The 16820-nt window shown below is 55.3% G+C and overlaps 5 protein-coding genes across 5 annotated transcripts; 3 read left to right on the forward strand and 2 right to left on the reverse strand.

Moving 5' to 3' along the window:
- Positions 1-3553: 3553 nt before the first annotated feature.
- Positions 3554-4993, forward strand: BGZ61DRAFT_126422 (GPR1/FUN34/yaaH family-domain-containing protein). The gene is made up of 3 exons (XM_046237099.1): positions 3554-4092; positions 4149-4544; positions 4635-4993. The coding sequence occupies exons 1-3, from the start codon at positions 3752-3754 to the stop codon at positions 4726-4728; spliced, it is 831 nt and encodes a 276-aa protein (XP_046109380.1). The 5' UTR covers positions 3554-3751; the 3' UTR covers positions 4729-4993.
- Positions 4994-5676: 683 nt separating this feature from the next.
- Positions 5677-7866, forward strand: BGZ61DRAFT_126401 (FAD binding domain-containing protein). Its single transcript, XM_046237098.1, has 2 exons — positions 5677-5727; positions 6036-7866. The coding sequence occupies exon 2, from the start codon at positions 6128-6130 to the stop codon at positions 7697-7699; it is 1572 nt and encodes a 523-aa protein (XP_046109381.1). The 5' UTR covers positions 5677-5727; positions 6036-6127; the 3' UTR covers positions 7700-7866.
- A 1649-nt stretch (positions 7867-9515) lies between these two features.
- BGZ61DRAFT_527913 (uncharacterized protein) lies at positions 9516-10921 on the reverse strand (the record flags this gene model as incomplete). The annotated part of the gene is made up of 2 exons (XM_046253178.1): positions 9516-10652; positions 10706-10921. 2 exons carry the CDS (start codon positions 10919-10921, stop codon positions 9516-9518), a joined length of 1353 nt encoding a protein of 450 aa, XP_046109382.1.
- A 669-nt stretch (positions 10922-11590) lies between these two features.
- BGZ61DRAFT_473316 (Quinolinate phosphoribosyl transferase) lies at positions 11591-13103 on the reverse strand (the record flags this gene model as incomplete). The annotated part of the gene is made up of 3 exons (XM_046248443.1): positions 11591-11726; positions 11787-12849; positions 12908-13103. 3 exons carry the CDS (start codon positions 13101-13103, stop codon positions 11591-11593), a joined length of 1395 nt encoding a protein of 464 aa, XP_046109383.1.
- An 829-nt stretch (positions 13104-13932) lies between these two features.
- Positions 13933-16625, forward strand: BGZ61DRAFT_341863 (WD40-repeat-containing domain protein; the record flags this gene model as incomplete). Its single annotated transcript, XM_046239461.1, has 2 exons — positions 13933-14950; positions 15001-16625. 2 exons carry the CDS (start codon positions 13933-13935, stop codon positions 16623-16625), a joined length of 2643 nt encoding a protein of 880 aa, XP_046109384.1.
- Positions 16626-16820: the final 195 nt, after the last annotated feature.

Raw genomic sequence — 16820 nt, forward strand, 5'->3', positions numbered from 1 at the left:
AAGCCAGGCATTCCCTTGCTTGTCTGATCAGACCACCATGCGCGAAACACGCACTGAGCGGATGCATGTGTGTGAGCGCAGCGCCACCCATGCAATCCCTTTGCTTGCCACATGGTTTTTTGGTGCAAGGCCGTTGCGGCCCCGACGGCAATCTCTCGTGGGCACCCGTTAAAGCCGTGTTTTCTGAGCTGATGGGGAGACACACATGAGCTGCAAGGAGGTTGCAACCTATTATTACCGCAATCCTTCTTTTTCTACGCCCTCTCTGTCTACCTGTTCACCACGCCGGAGAGTTTTCAATAGTGCGAAGGTGGTGTGAACCCCGCGGCGGGAGGCTGGACAAGGACAAGGGAGAGCCATCTCCAAATTTCGTGAGGAGAGAAGAGGAGAGTTTGCCAAGACAACCGAGCACTTCTCCAAATTTCGCTGGGTTTTTGGGGAAGCCGACGTCACATATTCAACGTCGGCCGAGGCGAAGCAGCCATGGCGTGACGGTTGGAAACAATTCCTTCTGGAATATCGCTATTTCCACCAAATGGATGCCCTTCTTCTAGTCTCAGGGACTGTCCTATCCCTTACGCGGCAACACACAAAGCGGAGCCGATGGCAAAGGAAACTCGGATATGTCGGCGCGGTCCAGGACGCCTGCGGGCTAATCTCCAACAACCGCACGAACAGCAGACTGACAACCCCCACTTTTTGGGATTAACAATCGAACAAACTCTTCCGTAGTAGCACAATACTTTCGATTTGATCATCGTCATGATGTCGATCTAGTTCAGGACAAAGCACGCAGATCGTCAGATAAATCCAGTTCCTGTGGTGGTTTGAGAGAGCATTTGTTGCCACGAACCGCTACAGGTCTCGACGCTGACGACACCAAGTCTGCTTCCTCCTCACCTCTCCTTGCGGTACCTAGCCGATCTCCGTCGACGTGATCCTTGCCTACGCTGCAAAAATCCCGAAACGGTATGCCCGTCCAATCAGATTTGAAGCCGCTGTCAATCAGCGTCACATCCGGCGTGAGGCGCTGAAGTGACGCCCCCGTCCTACGCTCTTGTTGCTGCAGCGCGCTGCGATTTTCTCTCTTCCGCCTCGGCCCCCCACTCTGCATCTCCACCTGAAGAACCACCCAGCCCACCGTAGTGGGGACTTACGTCTGTAAGTGACGCCTGCGAGTTGTGTGAGTTGGGTCTTGAGCCTTGAGTGGCCTGCGAGATTGAGCCCACGGACAATGAGAGATGCAAAAATTGCCCAAATGCCGGTCTTTTTGTTCCGCGCGCATCAACAGAGGATGGCCCAAAAGGGGAACTTAACGATGGAGGGCTCCATGATGGACAAAGTGATCCCAGGGCAGACCGGTTGCCTTTGGTCCGGCGCTGGAGAATAAAAATGTGGATATCTCATGGGAACATTACCGAGGATCTGTACGAAGTAATGCCTGGTATCTCGTCATCCTCCTCTTTCATCTCTTTGTACCCTCTTCCCTCGGTTCCCTCTTATTTGGTTCTCTTCCCATGTCCCCCTCACTGCCCCCAAATCTGTCGCCTGCACAAATTCTAAGCCACCTGCGTTCCCCTCTTCGCCAACCCCTGCTGGTCAGGCCTGGACGGCCATTCCCATTTTTGGGGTAATGGACCATTCCCCTCCTTGAGCTCGAGCTCTCTCTTCCTCCTTTTCTCTTATCCTCATCGTTCTTGACGCTGTTTGTGTCCATTTCTCCATACCATTTATGCAAGTCGAATGAACCGAGTGGTCAGCATGGAGCCAGCTTGACTCAACGGGATGGCTGAGACAAGCGTGAGGGAATGGTTAAAGCTTGGGTTCTCTCCATCTGATTGGTCCGGGCTTACAATGTAATTTTGATCCCGTACCTGCCGCCACGACAAGGCTTTGGAAGCAGGACTGAACAAAATCTCGTAGTTAATTGTGGTCAACTTGGCCGCCATTCTCTGTTGACACACCAATCCGCACATCTTGTCCAGCTTCTCGACCACGGACAGAAGCAGATTCCGGAGACCTGCTCCTCCACAGGGCAAAACATGACAAAATCTGCCATTTCTACATAGTTCCAGAAACCGGCAGCTTTGTTGGGCAGGCGTCCACGCACAGGCATACATTCGCCTGCATCCGCGTGTGTGGTCTCCTCGTCGCTTGGCCTGTTGCCTCCGCCTCACTTTCTCGCCTCTCGCCTCTCGCCCTCTTACTCACCAAACCCAGCATCATGACCAGGATGCGGAGCCTTGCACGCATCTCCCTCCCCGCGTCCAGGTGCCTGTCCTCGGGTCACAGAGGTACCCCATCCTACCAGACACTGCCCATTCATCAGCAACCCCGTCTTGATCTCCTCTTCTCCGCGTCTCAGGCTTACTCTTCTTGTCCATCACACCTCTCTCCCCCGCTTGATACACCCCCAACCACTTACCGACCTCATATCCCGAACCATTGGCCGGTCTTGCCTCTCACCAACTGAAGCCTACATTGCCTCCGCCCTCTTCTTGTTGCCCATGTACGCCCCTCCCGGAAGGAGGATACTGGGGTAAGCCCAATCCGCCACTCGGTGACAACACCATCCGGGGATCCACAAGCCCATCCGCCCTCAGCCATCAAGCTACGGCTATGGCCATGAGCAGTGCACGCACCGTCTCTAGCATACGCAGCCACCTCAACTTGGCGCTCGGAATTTGTGGTTGAGACGGATACGGCCACTATGGTGGGTGCCTTGGTCGTGTTAGTGGTACCTATCCCATCATTGTCCGCTCCCCGCGGACTTCTTGATGCTCGGCCTTTCGCCTCTCCAATCTTCCCCGTCCATGGACGTCTGCTACCCCGAATCTTGGCCAATACTTGTGGTTGACACCGAATTGACCGTCTCTGACGATTCTCATGCCCGTCTCTTCCCGTCTCTGCATTTCTTGTGAAATCTCTGCTGTCCCTCCCCCGTCGATTCCGCTTCACCCATCCATCCTCACTCCCTCTTCCATGCGGCCGCGTCGTCGAGGTAGCCGTCTGACCCGTCCTTCCCCCTCATCTCGTGCCATCTCCATGCAATACTCCATGATTATCACGGTCCATGACCCTGCCATGGCCAATTCAACTTGCTAACCGCCGTTCCGTGCCGTACACCTCCATCCCAACATTCACAAACACCCTTGCATCCATTCATCCAGACGCAGCCTTGCCCAAAAAGACCCCAGAACGAGATATCCCAATCCCTGTTCCCTCCTCCTTCTCCACCTCCTCCGCTCTCCTCCGTTCCCCTTCTCCCCACTTCGTCTCCTCCACTCGACATCTCCTCTCCACTCTGTCACCTAGCCTCCACTCCTCCTACTCCCTCTTCTCCTGGAGACACTAACGACGGCCACCGCGTTCCCCTTGCTCGGCCTGGTCCCTCTCTCTGGGCTCCCCTCCCCAGACTGCATACGACAAATCTCACCAAATCTCTGTCTGAAAGGGTCCGTCCGCAGCTTGGGACTGTCTTTAAAACCCTATCTCCCTCCCCACCCTTTCCCCAGACTTCTTCTCCGCGTCACTATCTTGTTTCTTCCTCCTCAAGTTTGTTGTCTTCATCCCTTGTGAGGTTGTCTCCCCACTACGTATATGTTCCGTGCCCCCCTGGTCGGGCTCCTCCGCTGTCACCCCATCCGGCCCTCCCCAACGCCAACCTATATATATACAACCCATATTCCGTCAACCGCCGTCAACTTTCTTCCACCACTTGATATCAAATATTTCCTGCAACACATTCACAATGGCCGACCGCATCCAACACGACCCCCACAGCGACTCGGACAAGACTCTCGACCGCCACAGCAACGACGTCCACCAACATCATCACCACCACCATGACTACCCTCAGATGAACCCAGATTGGGCTCCAGCTGCGGGCGGTTCCCTCCATCCTGGCATGTGGAAGCCCTATGAGCACCGAAAGTTCGGCAACCCAGCACCCCTGGGTCTTAGTGCCTTCGCCCTCACCACTTTTGTCCTCTCCTGCTGTAACATGCACGCCCGTGGCGTATCCGCTCCCAATATCGCCGTGCCCTTGGCTTTTGGCTATGGCGGCGTCGTCCAGCTTCTTGCTGGCATGTGGTATGTTGTATCGAGGCTTTGTCTCGACGAGGCTCTCCGACTAATGCGCTTCCCAGGGAAATGGCTGTCGGTAACACCTTTGGTGCTACTGCCCTGTCCTCGTATGGCGGCTTCTGGATCGCCTACGGCCTTCTTCTCACGCCGACTTGGAACGTTCTCGGGGAGGATGGCCCCTACGCAGGCGATACTGGCTCCGTGATGGGATTCTTCCTGACCGGCTGGTTTATCTTCACTACCCTCTTGCTCATCTGCACCCTCAGATCCACGGTCGCCTTCTTCCTCCTCTTCTTCACACTCGACATTTGCTTCCTCCTACTCGCCTGCGAGAATTACGCGCACGACCTAGGCAATGAGAGTGCCAGACTTGCGCTCCAGAAAGCAGCCGGTCTGTTTGGCTTCCTAGCGGCCTTCATGGCCTGGTACAATGCGTTGGCTGGCATTCAGGACAGCAGGTTCGTCAGCCCCTTAGCCCCCGCCGCAATGCCGGCCCGAAAAGAAAAAAAATCCACACGGAACCCACCCACTAACATGTTATCTCATAGCAACTCCTTCTTCCAGGTCCCTGTCTTCCACTTTCCCTGGTCTGACAAGGGCCACGAGCAGCGAAAGCAGAAGACCGAGCGTAACCTGGCATAAATCGCGTGACGGCATTGTTTTGTCGCGTGACGTGCAACGCCTTCTCTTATCACGGCTTATGACTCGAAATCAACAATAGATAAGATCGGACTGCCCGACTATGGACTGGTGGAGGAATTTTTGGTTAGGGCCTGGATGCTTCTCTCCTTCACCAGCCTGCATCGCTTGATGCTTTTTTCTCCCTCTCTCTATAAATCTTAAGACCGCTGCCGTTGCGGGCGCGGCTGGTATATTGGCGGCGAATAGCGTGTTTTAATCGGCTTGGGATTGTACCTACGTTTCTGCGCAAACTTAAAAAAGAGATGACTGCTGATAACTGATGGCTCTCATTGACCGAATCTCCCGTTGCGTGGTACGAGGGCCAAGTATTTCGCCGAGCCACGGTAATATCGCTCGTCAGCTGCGGATACTGAATGCGACGCGGCCGAACAGGTTATCTGCAAGCGAAGGATGGAAGACCAAATAGAAGCAAGGCCAGGGAAAAGCTGAGAACGGCTCCACCCTCCATCGGAGTGCGCGAAGGTCTCGATTAAGCTGCTGCGGCCCCTACCGATCGATACCCCCCCGCCGGTTCGTTTATATCTGCCGGGGACAACGCCATGCAGTCGAGTCGCCCTGCTCCACTGATCAGTCGACGACCGATATCGCAGCGTCTGTGGGCACCTCGCTGCTTGGCGTCGGCGTTGGGCCAGACGCCAAAACAGGGGTGGGATTGATGAAGCATGGGTTTATTGCGCGCGTTCGGTCCAGAACGCGATCTCCGTGGCGTTGGTCGGAGATCGAGAGAACATGAGGCTTCTGGCATGGTGTGTGCTCGAGATGAGGCTCCGAGTACCAGCCGCAGGTACCGGGGGACGAAGTGGGGCCGGGATCTGGCGTCATATCGGGATCGGCCCACCTCCCGGCGCCCGCCCCTCCACAACGGGGCCGGGGGGGGGGTCCGGCAGTCCACGGAGAGTCTCTAACCTCCCGATCCATATCCCGGAACATCTTATTTTTGTAAGTTGATACCATGATGTTTTCCCATCCTGTTTGTGTCATTTTTTTTCCTGTCTGCCCTCCATGCGTGCACCCAAGCCAAGGACACTGTGTCTGTCTGAAGTTTCGGCTCAATGCGTCATCGTCCCATCGTACGATGCGGTCCCGGCTTGCCCACTTTCCACAGGAATCGCCTGATACCGCGCCCACGAGTCCGCCCACGCTTCTGGCCTCTCTCGACTTCCGTCCTGCTTGCACCGCCGGGTTGCGCCATAACCAGGCCACGCACACCGTGAGAGGCCAAGCCAAACTGAGCTGAGTATCTGCAGGCTGCGCGCTGATGACGACCGCGACGACGGTATAAAGAACGGCCGATACCGCCCGGCTCTCCGCGTTCCGATCTCCGATCCCCCTCATTTCAATGCCTCGGATCCTCCGCTGGACAATGAGCAGACCACGGATCCTGTTCCTCTCTTGCATCGGCATCGCAGTGGCTCTAACTGCTATGCTCTACGGCAACCTCTTTCGCCCTTCAGTCAGCTTCGCCTTCTCCAAAACCATGGCTACATCCAAAGCAGCTCGCCGGCCCGTCATCGTCGTCGGCTCCGGCCTCGCCGGCCTCTCCGCCTCGTACGAGGCTCTCGCCCGTGGCGCTCCCTCCGTCCATCTACTGGACCGCGCGCCGAAGCCCGGCGGTAACAGTATCAAGGCGTCGTCCGGCATCAACGGCGCGGGGACGCGGTTCCAAATCGCACAGGGCATCGCCCAAGATAACCTCTTCTACAGCGACACGGTGCGCTCCGCCGGCGCCCGTTTCAGCGATGCCAGCCCGCCCGTCGACCGCAAGGCCCTCGTCTCCAAACTCACAGCAGAGTCCGCCGCAGCTGTCAACTGGCTTGTCGATGAGATCGGCGTGGACCTGAGCGTCGTCGCTCCTCTAGGCGGTCACAGCATCGCTCGCACCCACCGTGGCGGCGGCAAGATGACCCCCGGCGCTGCCATCGTCTTTGCCCTGCTCGGCAAACTCAAGGAAAACGAAAAGTTCACTCTCACCAACCTAGCCGAAGTCAAGGCCTTGTTGAGCGAGGGTGACGCCGTCAAGGGTGTCGAGTACGTCCTTGACGGCCAGACGCAGAAGCTTGAAGGAACAGTCATGTTCGCAAGTGGTGGTTTCGCAGGCGATGCCACCGGCCTGCTCGCAAAGTACCGCCCCGATCTCAAGGGCATCCCCTCGACCAACGAAGAGCGACCCGGGTCGCACAGCATCCTCACGGCCGTAGGCGCCGAACTCCTCGACATGGACAGCGTGCAGATCCACCCCACCGGCTTCGTGGACCCCGCCAGTCCCAACACGATGCTCAAGTTCCTCGCTGCCGAGATGTTGCGTGGCGAGGGTGGCATCTTGCTCTCGTCCGCTGGTGAGCGCTTCGTCAACGAGATGGAGACCCGCGAGCACGTCAGCGCTGCCGTCATGAAGCTGCCGCAGAGCACCGACGGTGACGGCATTATCCAGCAGTGGGATGTGACCCTGCTACTCGACCCGGGCGCAACTGAGGCATCTGCCAACCACATCGGCTTCTACGAGTGGAAGGGCCTGCTCAAGAAGGTCAAGGTCCGCGACCTCCAGCCCGCCGTCATCGCCGCAGTCGACAAGTACGCCAAGGCCGTGGCCGAGGGTGCTAAAGACGAATTCGGACGTAGCACGTACGGTCGATGGACGCTGAAGGCCGGCGAGGAGAACCGCGATGAAGATATCTACATTGGCCGTGTGACTCCCATTGTCCATTTCACCATGGGTGGTGTCGCCTTTGACGAGCAAGGTCACGTATTGCGTCAGCGCGACGGAAAATTGGTTCCCATCCCCGGACTGTTGGCTGCTGGCGAGATCACTGGCGGTATTCACGGTGACAATCGGTTGGGAGGGTCTTCTTTGCTGGAATGTGTTGTTTTCGGTCGCGCGGCGGGAGTTGAAGCTGCGGCTTCTTCCTCCTAAGCATTGCCTTCGAAATCAGCTGTGTACTATACTCACATAGTGTGAGGTGCGACTCTGATGGGGTTTTGCCCCTTGTTCCAGAATAAACAAATCGATACATTAACTGCATTGAATACAATTTCATCAGCTTCATTACTCGGTTGCTCACTACTTTTAACTGCATGCTCCTCCTCAGATAAGTACCAATTAGCTAAGAGGAGGTTCCAAAAAAAGTTCCAAAAAGGGGGTTCTCAAGCTCTAAGATCCATTGCCGTCATAACAAATCATTAACCCATAGTTATCGCATATTCGTTTGTAATCATTGTTCCCCAACATGCCGCATTCATCTATTCTTCAGTCCTCAGTCGAATCGCCGACATCAAACGCTGGGTGTTCACCAGCAAAAAAGGCACCACGCCGCTTGCTATGTCTCATTTCTCGGATTCCGATCTTGTGGGTGGCTTCTCCAAGTCTAGCCAAGGCCCTTTCTCGAAATGGCCGTCTCAGAGCAAGCCTAGACTCTTTCCACTTGGCTTCAGAGTCTCTTTGTACCAACCCATACTCGGGAGGAAATGGATGTTGAGCGATTGTATCATCACGGTTGAACACCATCACAGCCCAACTTCCGCCACAGACCGTTCCAGATCCACCTTGACAAGGAGTGCCGCAATAATTCTCAGGAAGTCTGATGGCATCTTCCCGGATAGTTGTTCCACACCAACACTCTTGGCCATTTTCTGTGCCGGCAATTGAATACCCTCTTGAGCTGCAGTGCTGGATGCACAAATCGTTCGACATGGCCCCTCGGAGATAATCCGCCGGCTTCGCACCAAGCAAGGTTCGTGAAATAGAATCCTGAAAACAACCCAAGTTGTTCCAGCCCGAAGTAATTGGTTCTCTGTTGTTTTGCATGCCGCCATTTTCGGCGTTGGGGGGTTGCGCGACAACTGGGCTAGGGTTGTTATTGGGAACCGAGTTGTCTCCAGGAATCACCTCTTTTCCGGGAGCAGGGTCTGTTCCATAACTTGGTAAGATAGGTGGGACAGGCAGTTGGGTAGGAATTGGTGCGCCTCCAGGGATTGGCAGGGGGGTGGTAGCATGATCGCCCATGTTAATCGGTACTGTTCCAGGAATCAAGCTATTTGTTGGAGTCGCCGGCGCCCCAGGAGCCTGCCCATTTGCCGGGATTGGACCTTGGTTGGGGGATGAACCTGGACTGGAATTGGATCCGTCATTTGGAATCGGCGCTCCGTTTGGAATCGGATCCATGCCCGGGACTTGCCCAGGAGCTGGCTGGTTGCCGGGATGAGGGGAATTCGTTCCGGGAACTGGGTAATTGGCTGGAGGTGAGCCACTTCCAACGCCAGAACCACCGTGAGAAATTGGTCCATCGTTGGCTCCTTGACTTCCAACGTTCTCTCCATTGGGGCGCGGTTCCGAGGGCGTGATTGTGGGCTCGGGCGTAAAAACCAGCTCGCAAAACCATCCTGATTGACAATGATAGCATGGCCATCCCAGCCCGCAGGGCACTGGCTGTGCTGGCGTTTCTCTCGGAGGACAGAACCAGCCGTCTAGGCATTCTGCGCAATGAAATCCCCTTTCGGGACAAGGGCCTAGATCTGACTTGCCTGCTTGGTTGACATTGTCGGATTGGGAACAAGAGATGCAAGTCGGGCATGCGGGACATGGTATCGGATCGACAGCTGGGCACCCCAGTATCCCCGACACTTGAGTTTGGTCGCCTAGCCGATTGTACGCGGTGGGAGTTCCCAGAGTAGGTGTCTCTGCGTTAATCCATCAGTCAGTCATGCACAAAGGGGGCTGAGAAGGCAGGAAATCATCTACCTTCACCAGCATCACTCCAACCATTCAATGATCCAGGGCCGCCTAATCGTGCCGCTCCCAAGTTTGGGTCAACTCCCGAAGATCCACCACTTGTGCTTTGTCCGGAGGCATCCCACTTTAGCGGGGATGTCAATCCATCTTGACGGACATTTCCGGAGTCTGGCAGCTTCACAGTGGGTGATCCGGAGGCCTGTATTTGACCAGAGGAAATTGGAGCTGGGTAAGGGGCATTCTCGGGTATATTACCACTTGAGCCAGTCGCTGAGCCCTCTTGACCGGCGCTCGGTGCAGTATCAGTGTCAGGTGATGCAGAATTGGCTCTCGCAACTGAACATGGCGTAATCACTTCTCGGAGCACACCGGCAACAATCTGTCTGACGACACAAAGTTGCCCATTAACTGAGTTGGCCGAGTCACCCATGGAATTGGGCATGTGTTTGCTGATGTCACTCCCATCATGAATCGCGATGCTCAAGCTTCTAGCCTGAGCAGGGGAGTTTAGAGGAAGATACCCCTCAACCGTTTCGCAAAGGCGGCCTGCAACTAGAGGAGTGATTGGATCCAGGATATCAGCCGCGTTCAAAGGAGTTGGCGCAGCCATTGGGAGGATTTGAGACGCCGTTTGCTTCGAAAACGCAGTATCGACACCGGAAGGTTGTCTGGTAATATCACCGAGTTGAGATAAGTAAGGAATGCGACCAGTCTCTTGGCCAGGGGCTGCAGGTCCTTCCGCATCGCCAACCAAATCACTTGAAAGGATCGGTGTCGGATTCGAGGTCAATGGAGTGCTTAAAACCTCTGCTCCAATGCTTCCGCCTGTGGTGGCATAGATGACACTGCGGAAAGTAGATTCGAGAATGGGGTTAGGCCCGAGGCTCAGAGATTGCAGGGTCATGAACGCCGTGTTCGGGGGTTCTTGTTGCCCAGTTGAGCCGGCAGTGGCTGGTGCATTCGTGGATGACAAGGTCTCCAGCCTTCCAGAGAGCCCTGCAACATTGCCTTCCAGGTTGTCTGCGACATGTCCAGAGGGCGCTGGTTGTAGTGGTGCAGCACTCGACTCAACAGAGATGTGGTCCGTAGGGATCAGGTTCTGGACATTGCTTGCGGCGGAGATCATAGGAATTCCTTGCTGTAGTCTTGTCAATAAACTCCTTGCTTATGCACCGCAAACCTCTAACTCACATGTTCGGCCCCTCCACCTAAGAGGCTACCAAGTTGGAATTGTCTCTTGAAAAGGAACAGATCTTTCGGTCCGGACGATGCATCAATAACAAACTGAGCCATTCCCAAAATGAGTATGGCAAGGAATGCAAGGCATGCAAGGCTAAGAGCCAGGGTCCGTCTTGTCGAGGTCCACGGCGCTCGACGGTCTGGGGTGAGCGAATGTAGGGACGGCATGTTGGAGATGTCCCAACAAACACAAGTAAAGAAAGGTAGTATGCGTTCCAAGACAACGAGCCAAAATGAGGTCCCAAAAAGAAAGGCGAAGAATTCGTAGTGTGGTGCGCAAGGAGGTGAATGATGAGAAAGGGAAGTAAAACCAGTTGGGAGGGGGATCTAGTAGACATTGAGAATGCCTCTCACTCCTGCCGTTTGAGTAGAATAATCCATAGTTGCCTCCGTAGCCATCTTCATCGGAAGGAACTTTCTTTTAGTGGTCGCTATTGCCGTCCAGAATTGACCAAGCAGGAGTCGCCCCCAGATGCTTCCATCTCAGGCCATGGGCGTATTCAGATAGGCTCAGCGAAATCCTCCAATCCAAATGAGGTTCAAAATAGATGAGTGACGAGTGAATATCCTAATCATCTGAGTTAATCAAAACAACAGGCGGGTGAGCATTCGTTTGCTCAACCTCCAGGTAATACGCATTGGTATTGGAATATGTAGACGAGTTGCATCAACTCAGCGTCTAAAGCGCTTGCAATCTATTCGGGAATCATTTGTTGAAAACAGCCTTCCACTTTCTCAGTTTCAGAATCGCAGGTACGCCAGGTAAAGCCAGTGAGCTTGCGCTGTTTCTCTCTGTCGCTCTCGCAGTCATCAATGGTTAGGCGTTGGGAAGGCAGCTCAGGCCTTCGGTTCTTCTTCCTTTCCCCACCGGGCGGTTTCGTCACCCTCTTTCCACTCAACCTCAACATATCCCAACTCTTTCTTGACTTTCTCTACGGTTTCCTTATCACCTGTATTCTTGCCAGCGTTGTCACTGCTCACAGTCAGGCAAAGTCCTTCCGGGGGTGTAATCAAAGGGTTGATAGTTACTCACCTAATCTTGATCGCAGGACGTCCAGCAGCTGAGCTGAGCTTGATGACAATGTTCAAGGGGACCGACTTAGTTCCCGTCTTAAGGTGGGTGAAGTCGTTTGTCAAAAAGGTTCCCACACCAAAGGTAGGTTGAAAGCCGAGGTTCTCGGATACCTGCTTGTACTCCAAGCAGCGATCAATGTTGAGCGAATCGGAAAAGACGATGAGTTTCTTATCCTTAATCCCCTGCTCGTCGTAATAATCCCGCATCATCTTGGTGTACTCGGCCGGATCGCCAGAGTCCTGCCGCACTCCAGCGAAAACTTCTCCATAGGTTTTCATGGTTCCGTCTTCCTTTTGGAAAGTCTCCGCTGGGAAGCCGCCCTCAACAGGGCGTACGGGCAAGCTGAAGGATCGAAGGAACTCCTGTGTGCCGAAGGTATCAGTCAGGGCAATAGCGAGTTTGTTGCCAAAGCAGCCGACCCAGTGTCGGAGGGCCTCCTCGGTAGCTTTCTTATAGTCGCCAACAATGGAGGCTGTTCCCATAAACCACTCGTGGGCGACGGTGCCGACGGGAGGGATGTTGAACCGCATGGCCAGGTGGACGTTACTCGTTCCAGACAACTTGCCTGGGAAGCCCTTCTTCTCTGCCTCCTTGGATGCCTTGACAAGCCCGCGGAATACCAGGGCCTGGGTATGGTAATCGCGCCTTCTTCGAGTTCCGAACTCGGATGTGATGCATCCTGCTTCCAGCAGTTGCATGCCCTTGTCAAGGGCCTTGTCCTCCTGGCCCTCGTAATTCCAATCCGTGTCCATGAACTTGAAGTAGGCCTCAGATGTCAGAGCAAGCATGGGGATCTCATAGAGAATGGTCTCAACCCAAGCGCCCTTGATCTGAATATCGACATCGCCAACTACCGAGTCGGCACCAGTGTCTTCGCCAATAGGTGTAAAGGTCAGCACAACCTGTTCCCTTGGGCGCAAGCGGAACTCTTTGAGGAAGTTGAGGTAATCCTTCGTCAGGTAGTCGCAGTTCTTTTCGAGGAATTTGTACTCTTCGGCGGAGAGGGAGATGTAACCGAGCTCTAGACAACGAGGTTAGCTGTCAACACACCGATTGCAGGGGCAGTCGCGTGAGCATACTCCGGATCTGCTCCTCGAGCCACTTAAAGGCAGCTCTGGAGAGCTTCTTGTCCGGGGTGCGGTTCGTGTAGGCGTAGGTAACGGGAACGTCCTTGAAGAACTTGAAAACGGCGCATTGCATCGTCAGCTTGTACAAGTCCGTGTCGAGGAAGGAGATGACGCCCTCGGGGAACGGCGACGAGCTGTTGAAGTCCATGGTGGGCGACTATGAAGCGGATTCTAGGGAGTTGATTGCGCGGTTTGCGTGCAAGAGCGAAGCCAAGGGACGGCTAGTGGGTGATTTGGAAGCTCAAGAGCCAGAGGACCGGAGATCCGGAGCTGGGGTCGGGAGCTAGTTGGGGGGCGATGGCGCGTCCGTTTCGTCACGTTACGGGAGACGCCGACAGGATCAGAAGGTCTCCTGCGGGGAACCAAACCAACAAGGTAGCGAACGGTGATGGTGATATACCTCGTGCCAAATAATCAAGAGGCAATGCTCAAGAGGGCGCGGAACGCGACGAGCTTGCAATGGCAGTGGTCTGAGCGATCGAGGCCGTGGTGCGGCGCGAGAAGTGAAGCTGAGTTTGCGCGAGTTGTGTTTTGGCTGAGTTCTTTGAGTCACAGCAGACGTCAGTGACGTTTCCGTAAGTGTTACAGCGGACACTGCTCCCCACCGCGACTAATTATGGGCGCAAAATGCACCAAAAACGGCTGAGCCAGAACTGTGCAGTGAGGGGTCAGTCGCTCCTTCTTTGAGGCTGCCTTTGCGTTGCCATGGTGGGGTGGAGGGGCACTTGGGCGCACTGACCACACCTTAATTCCCAAGCGGACCGAGCTGCTCAGAAAAAAAAAATCTGGACGACGGCCCAGCTTTTTTTTGTTCTCCATCAGTCTCGCTCGACCTCGACGCCTGGCTACTCGGCGGCGAGCTTCGGCATTAAACAGGTTTTACGCGCGACACTCGGAGACGAGCTACGAATTCGTGACGAAGTCGAAATACGGAAGCCGACTGATAAACGCGTCAAGGCGACAAGTTATCCGCAATCATGGACGTCCACCGCTGCCGATTCGTTCCCTACAAACCCTCCGCGATCAACGCCATCGCCTTCTCGCACCCCAAGACGAGGTCGGCGCTGCAAGCCTCACTTGCGCGTCTGGCAATTGGAAGGGCCAATGGCGACATTGAGATCTGGAACCCGTCAAATGGGTCTTGGAACCAGGAACTCGTCATCCCCGGAGGCAAGGACCGCAGCGTTGACGGATTAGTCTGGGTCAACGAGCCTGACCAAGACCTCGGCGATGGCCGAGTTGCTGCTGGCAAGTTGCGCCTCTTCAGCATCGGCTACACCTCTACGGTTACCGAGTGGGATCTTGAGAAGGGAGTACCCAAGAGGCACGCGAGCGGTCAGCATGGGGACATCTGGTGCATGGCCGCCCAGCCGCCTGCCACCGACAAGGCGAGCTTCGGACAAGATGCTCAAGATTCCACCAAGCTCATCGCTGGAACCATTGACGGCGAGCTGGTTATGTACTCCATTGAGGATGACGACTTGCGCTTTCAGCGAGTGCTGCTGAGGTCTCCCACCAGGAAAGCACAAATGGTCAGCATTACCTTCCAGTCCCGCAAGGTCGCCATTGTTGGTTGCTCCGATAGCACAATTCGAGCGTACGATATTACCAAGGGCCACATGTTGCGAAGGATGACACTGGGCTCTGACCTCGTTGGTGGCTCCAAGGACATCATCGTCTGGTCAGTGAAGTGTCTCCCCGGAGGCAACATTGTCTCAGGCGATTCTACCGGTCAGGTCTGCATCTGGGATGGCAAGACATATACGCAAACACAGCGCATGCAAAGTCACAAGCAAGATGTGCTCAGTCTCGCAACCAATTCAGATGGGACCTCAATCCTCAGTGGAGGCATGGACCGACGAACGATTCTTTACAAGCAAAACACCGGCGCGGGCAACCGATGGAGCAAAGTTTGGGGCAGGCGGTATCACGAGCATGATGTCAAGTCCATGGCCTCATTCGAGAGTGGCCGTATCAGCGTTGTCGTCTCTGGAGGTAAGACATCCAACTCCTTATCCTGAAATAACCACTAACGCGAATACCAGGCCCCGACGCCAACCCTGTTGTGATTCCTCTCAAGGAGATGGGACGCGAGAACCACCGAATCATGTCTAGCCTACCGCAACAGCCTCCTGTCTTGAGTGCTGCCAGGGCACGGTTCGTCGTTAGTTGGTGGGAGAGGGAGGTTCATGTCTGGGCTCTGCGGAAATCCGCAACAGCCATGTTCGAGGCTGGTGGCGAGGATGTAGATGTCAACCAAAACCGCAAGCTCCTCAAGACGATTGTGGTTAAGGGAGACTCTAACATCACCTCCGCAACCATCAATCAGGATGGTACACTCCTTGTGGTGTCTACTTCAGCCAGTGTCAAGGCGTTCAAGCTGGAGCACCAAGACCCGATCAAGCCGTCTGACGTCAAGCTTTCCAGCATCCAGGTCCCGCAAAAGCTGACTGGCATCGGTGCCAGCAAAGTCGAGCTCTCTCCCAATGGTCAGTGGCTCTGCGCCGTGCAGGAGGGTTCTCGAGTTTTGCTGGCCAAGGTCGACACCCTCAAGGATTCTGATGCCCCCATCACCTTCCAGCCACAACTACGACGGCTTACCCGATTGCGACGACATATCCCACGTTACGTTCTCAATGGTGGACTGGGCAGCTACGATAGGACCATCACACATGTCGCCTTCTCTGCTGACTCGAATATGCTCGCAACCTCCGACTTGGCGGGATACCTCGATACTTGGGTGTTACGCGGCAGCAAAGAGCACCTGCAGAATGGAGCTAAGGCAGAAGGTGACGCGTCTTCATCCTCAGAGAGCGATTCTTCAGAAGAGGAAGATGATGTAGTCACGCAGGCTGGTGACCAATGGGTTCGTAACCCCAACGCCAAACTTCTGCCCAAACTCCCTTCTGCTGCCACGGTTCTGTCGTTCTCGGACGACGTGCCCCAGACCCAAAATTCTGTCGGCGGGGCGGACGTTGAGTCAGATGTTGCCGACGACTATACCCTCTTGGCAATCACCTCCTCGTGGAACCTTTTTACGTTCCATCCCCTGCAAGGCTCCCTGACCCCGTGGGCTCGTCGTCATCCCCGACATGCCCTCCCTACAGCTGTTCAAGATCTCCTAGACTTGGCCAAGGGTGTGCTCTGGCAGGGTCCCCGCGCATGGATCTACGGTGTCTCATTCCTTCTCATGATCGATATGGCTCAGGATCTCCCCAAGCCGGCTCCTGTGGCCGACGCAAGTGAGAACCCTGGCAAGCAGGGCATGAAACGCAAGAGAGGCGGCCCGAGTAGTGGTGCCGGTGGCAGGATGGAGCAAGGCAACCTCGCGCCCTCCCAGGTCCTCAAGCACACGGCGGGTCAGTGGGAGGATGTCGACATGGAGGACGCGCCCCAGACCGAAGACGCTAACAGCGATGACGATATGGATGAGGCAGACGGCGAACTTGCCCAGCTGCGCAACCACAACGAGACTGAATCCAGCCTAGAGGTCGCAGAGACTGGCGGTGAGCGAAAGAGCTGGTGGATGACCTACAAGTACCGTCCCATCTTCGGTATCGTGCCCCTCAGCACGCCAGACCAGGACCTCGAGGTGGCCCTGGTGGAGAGACCGACATGGGATGTGGAGATGCCGGAGAGCTACTTTAGCCTCGAGCAGTGGGAAAGGTAGATTTATCCCCAGTTGGAGGTTACACACGGCGAGATGTTGGACGGGAGCGAGAGTCGGCGCAGAGTCGGGAAGACGAAAACGAGGCGTGTTAGTGGCAATGTATGGAAAGGTCTGGACCGGACGACAGCCCTGGGTTGTAAATTTCTTGAATGGTTATACTCGGATGCACAAATCCATGCGAACGTGGGTACTTTT

This window comes from Ilyonectria robusta (genome assembly GCF_021365365.1).
Source record: "Ilyonectria robusta strain PMI_751 chromosome Unknown BGZ61scaffold_3, whole genome shotgun sequence".
Taxonomy (NCBI): Eukaryota; Fungi; Ascomycota; class Sordariomycetes; order Hypocreales; family Nectriaceae; genus Ilyonectria; species Ilyonectria robusta.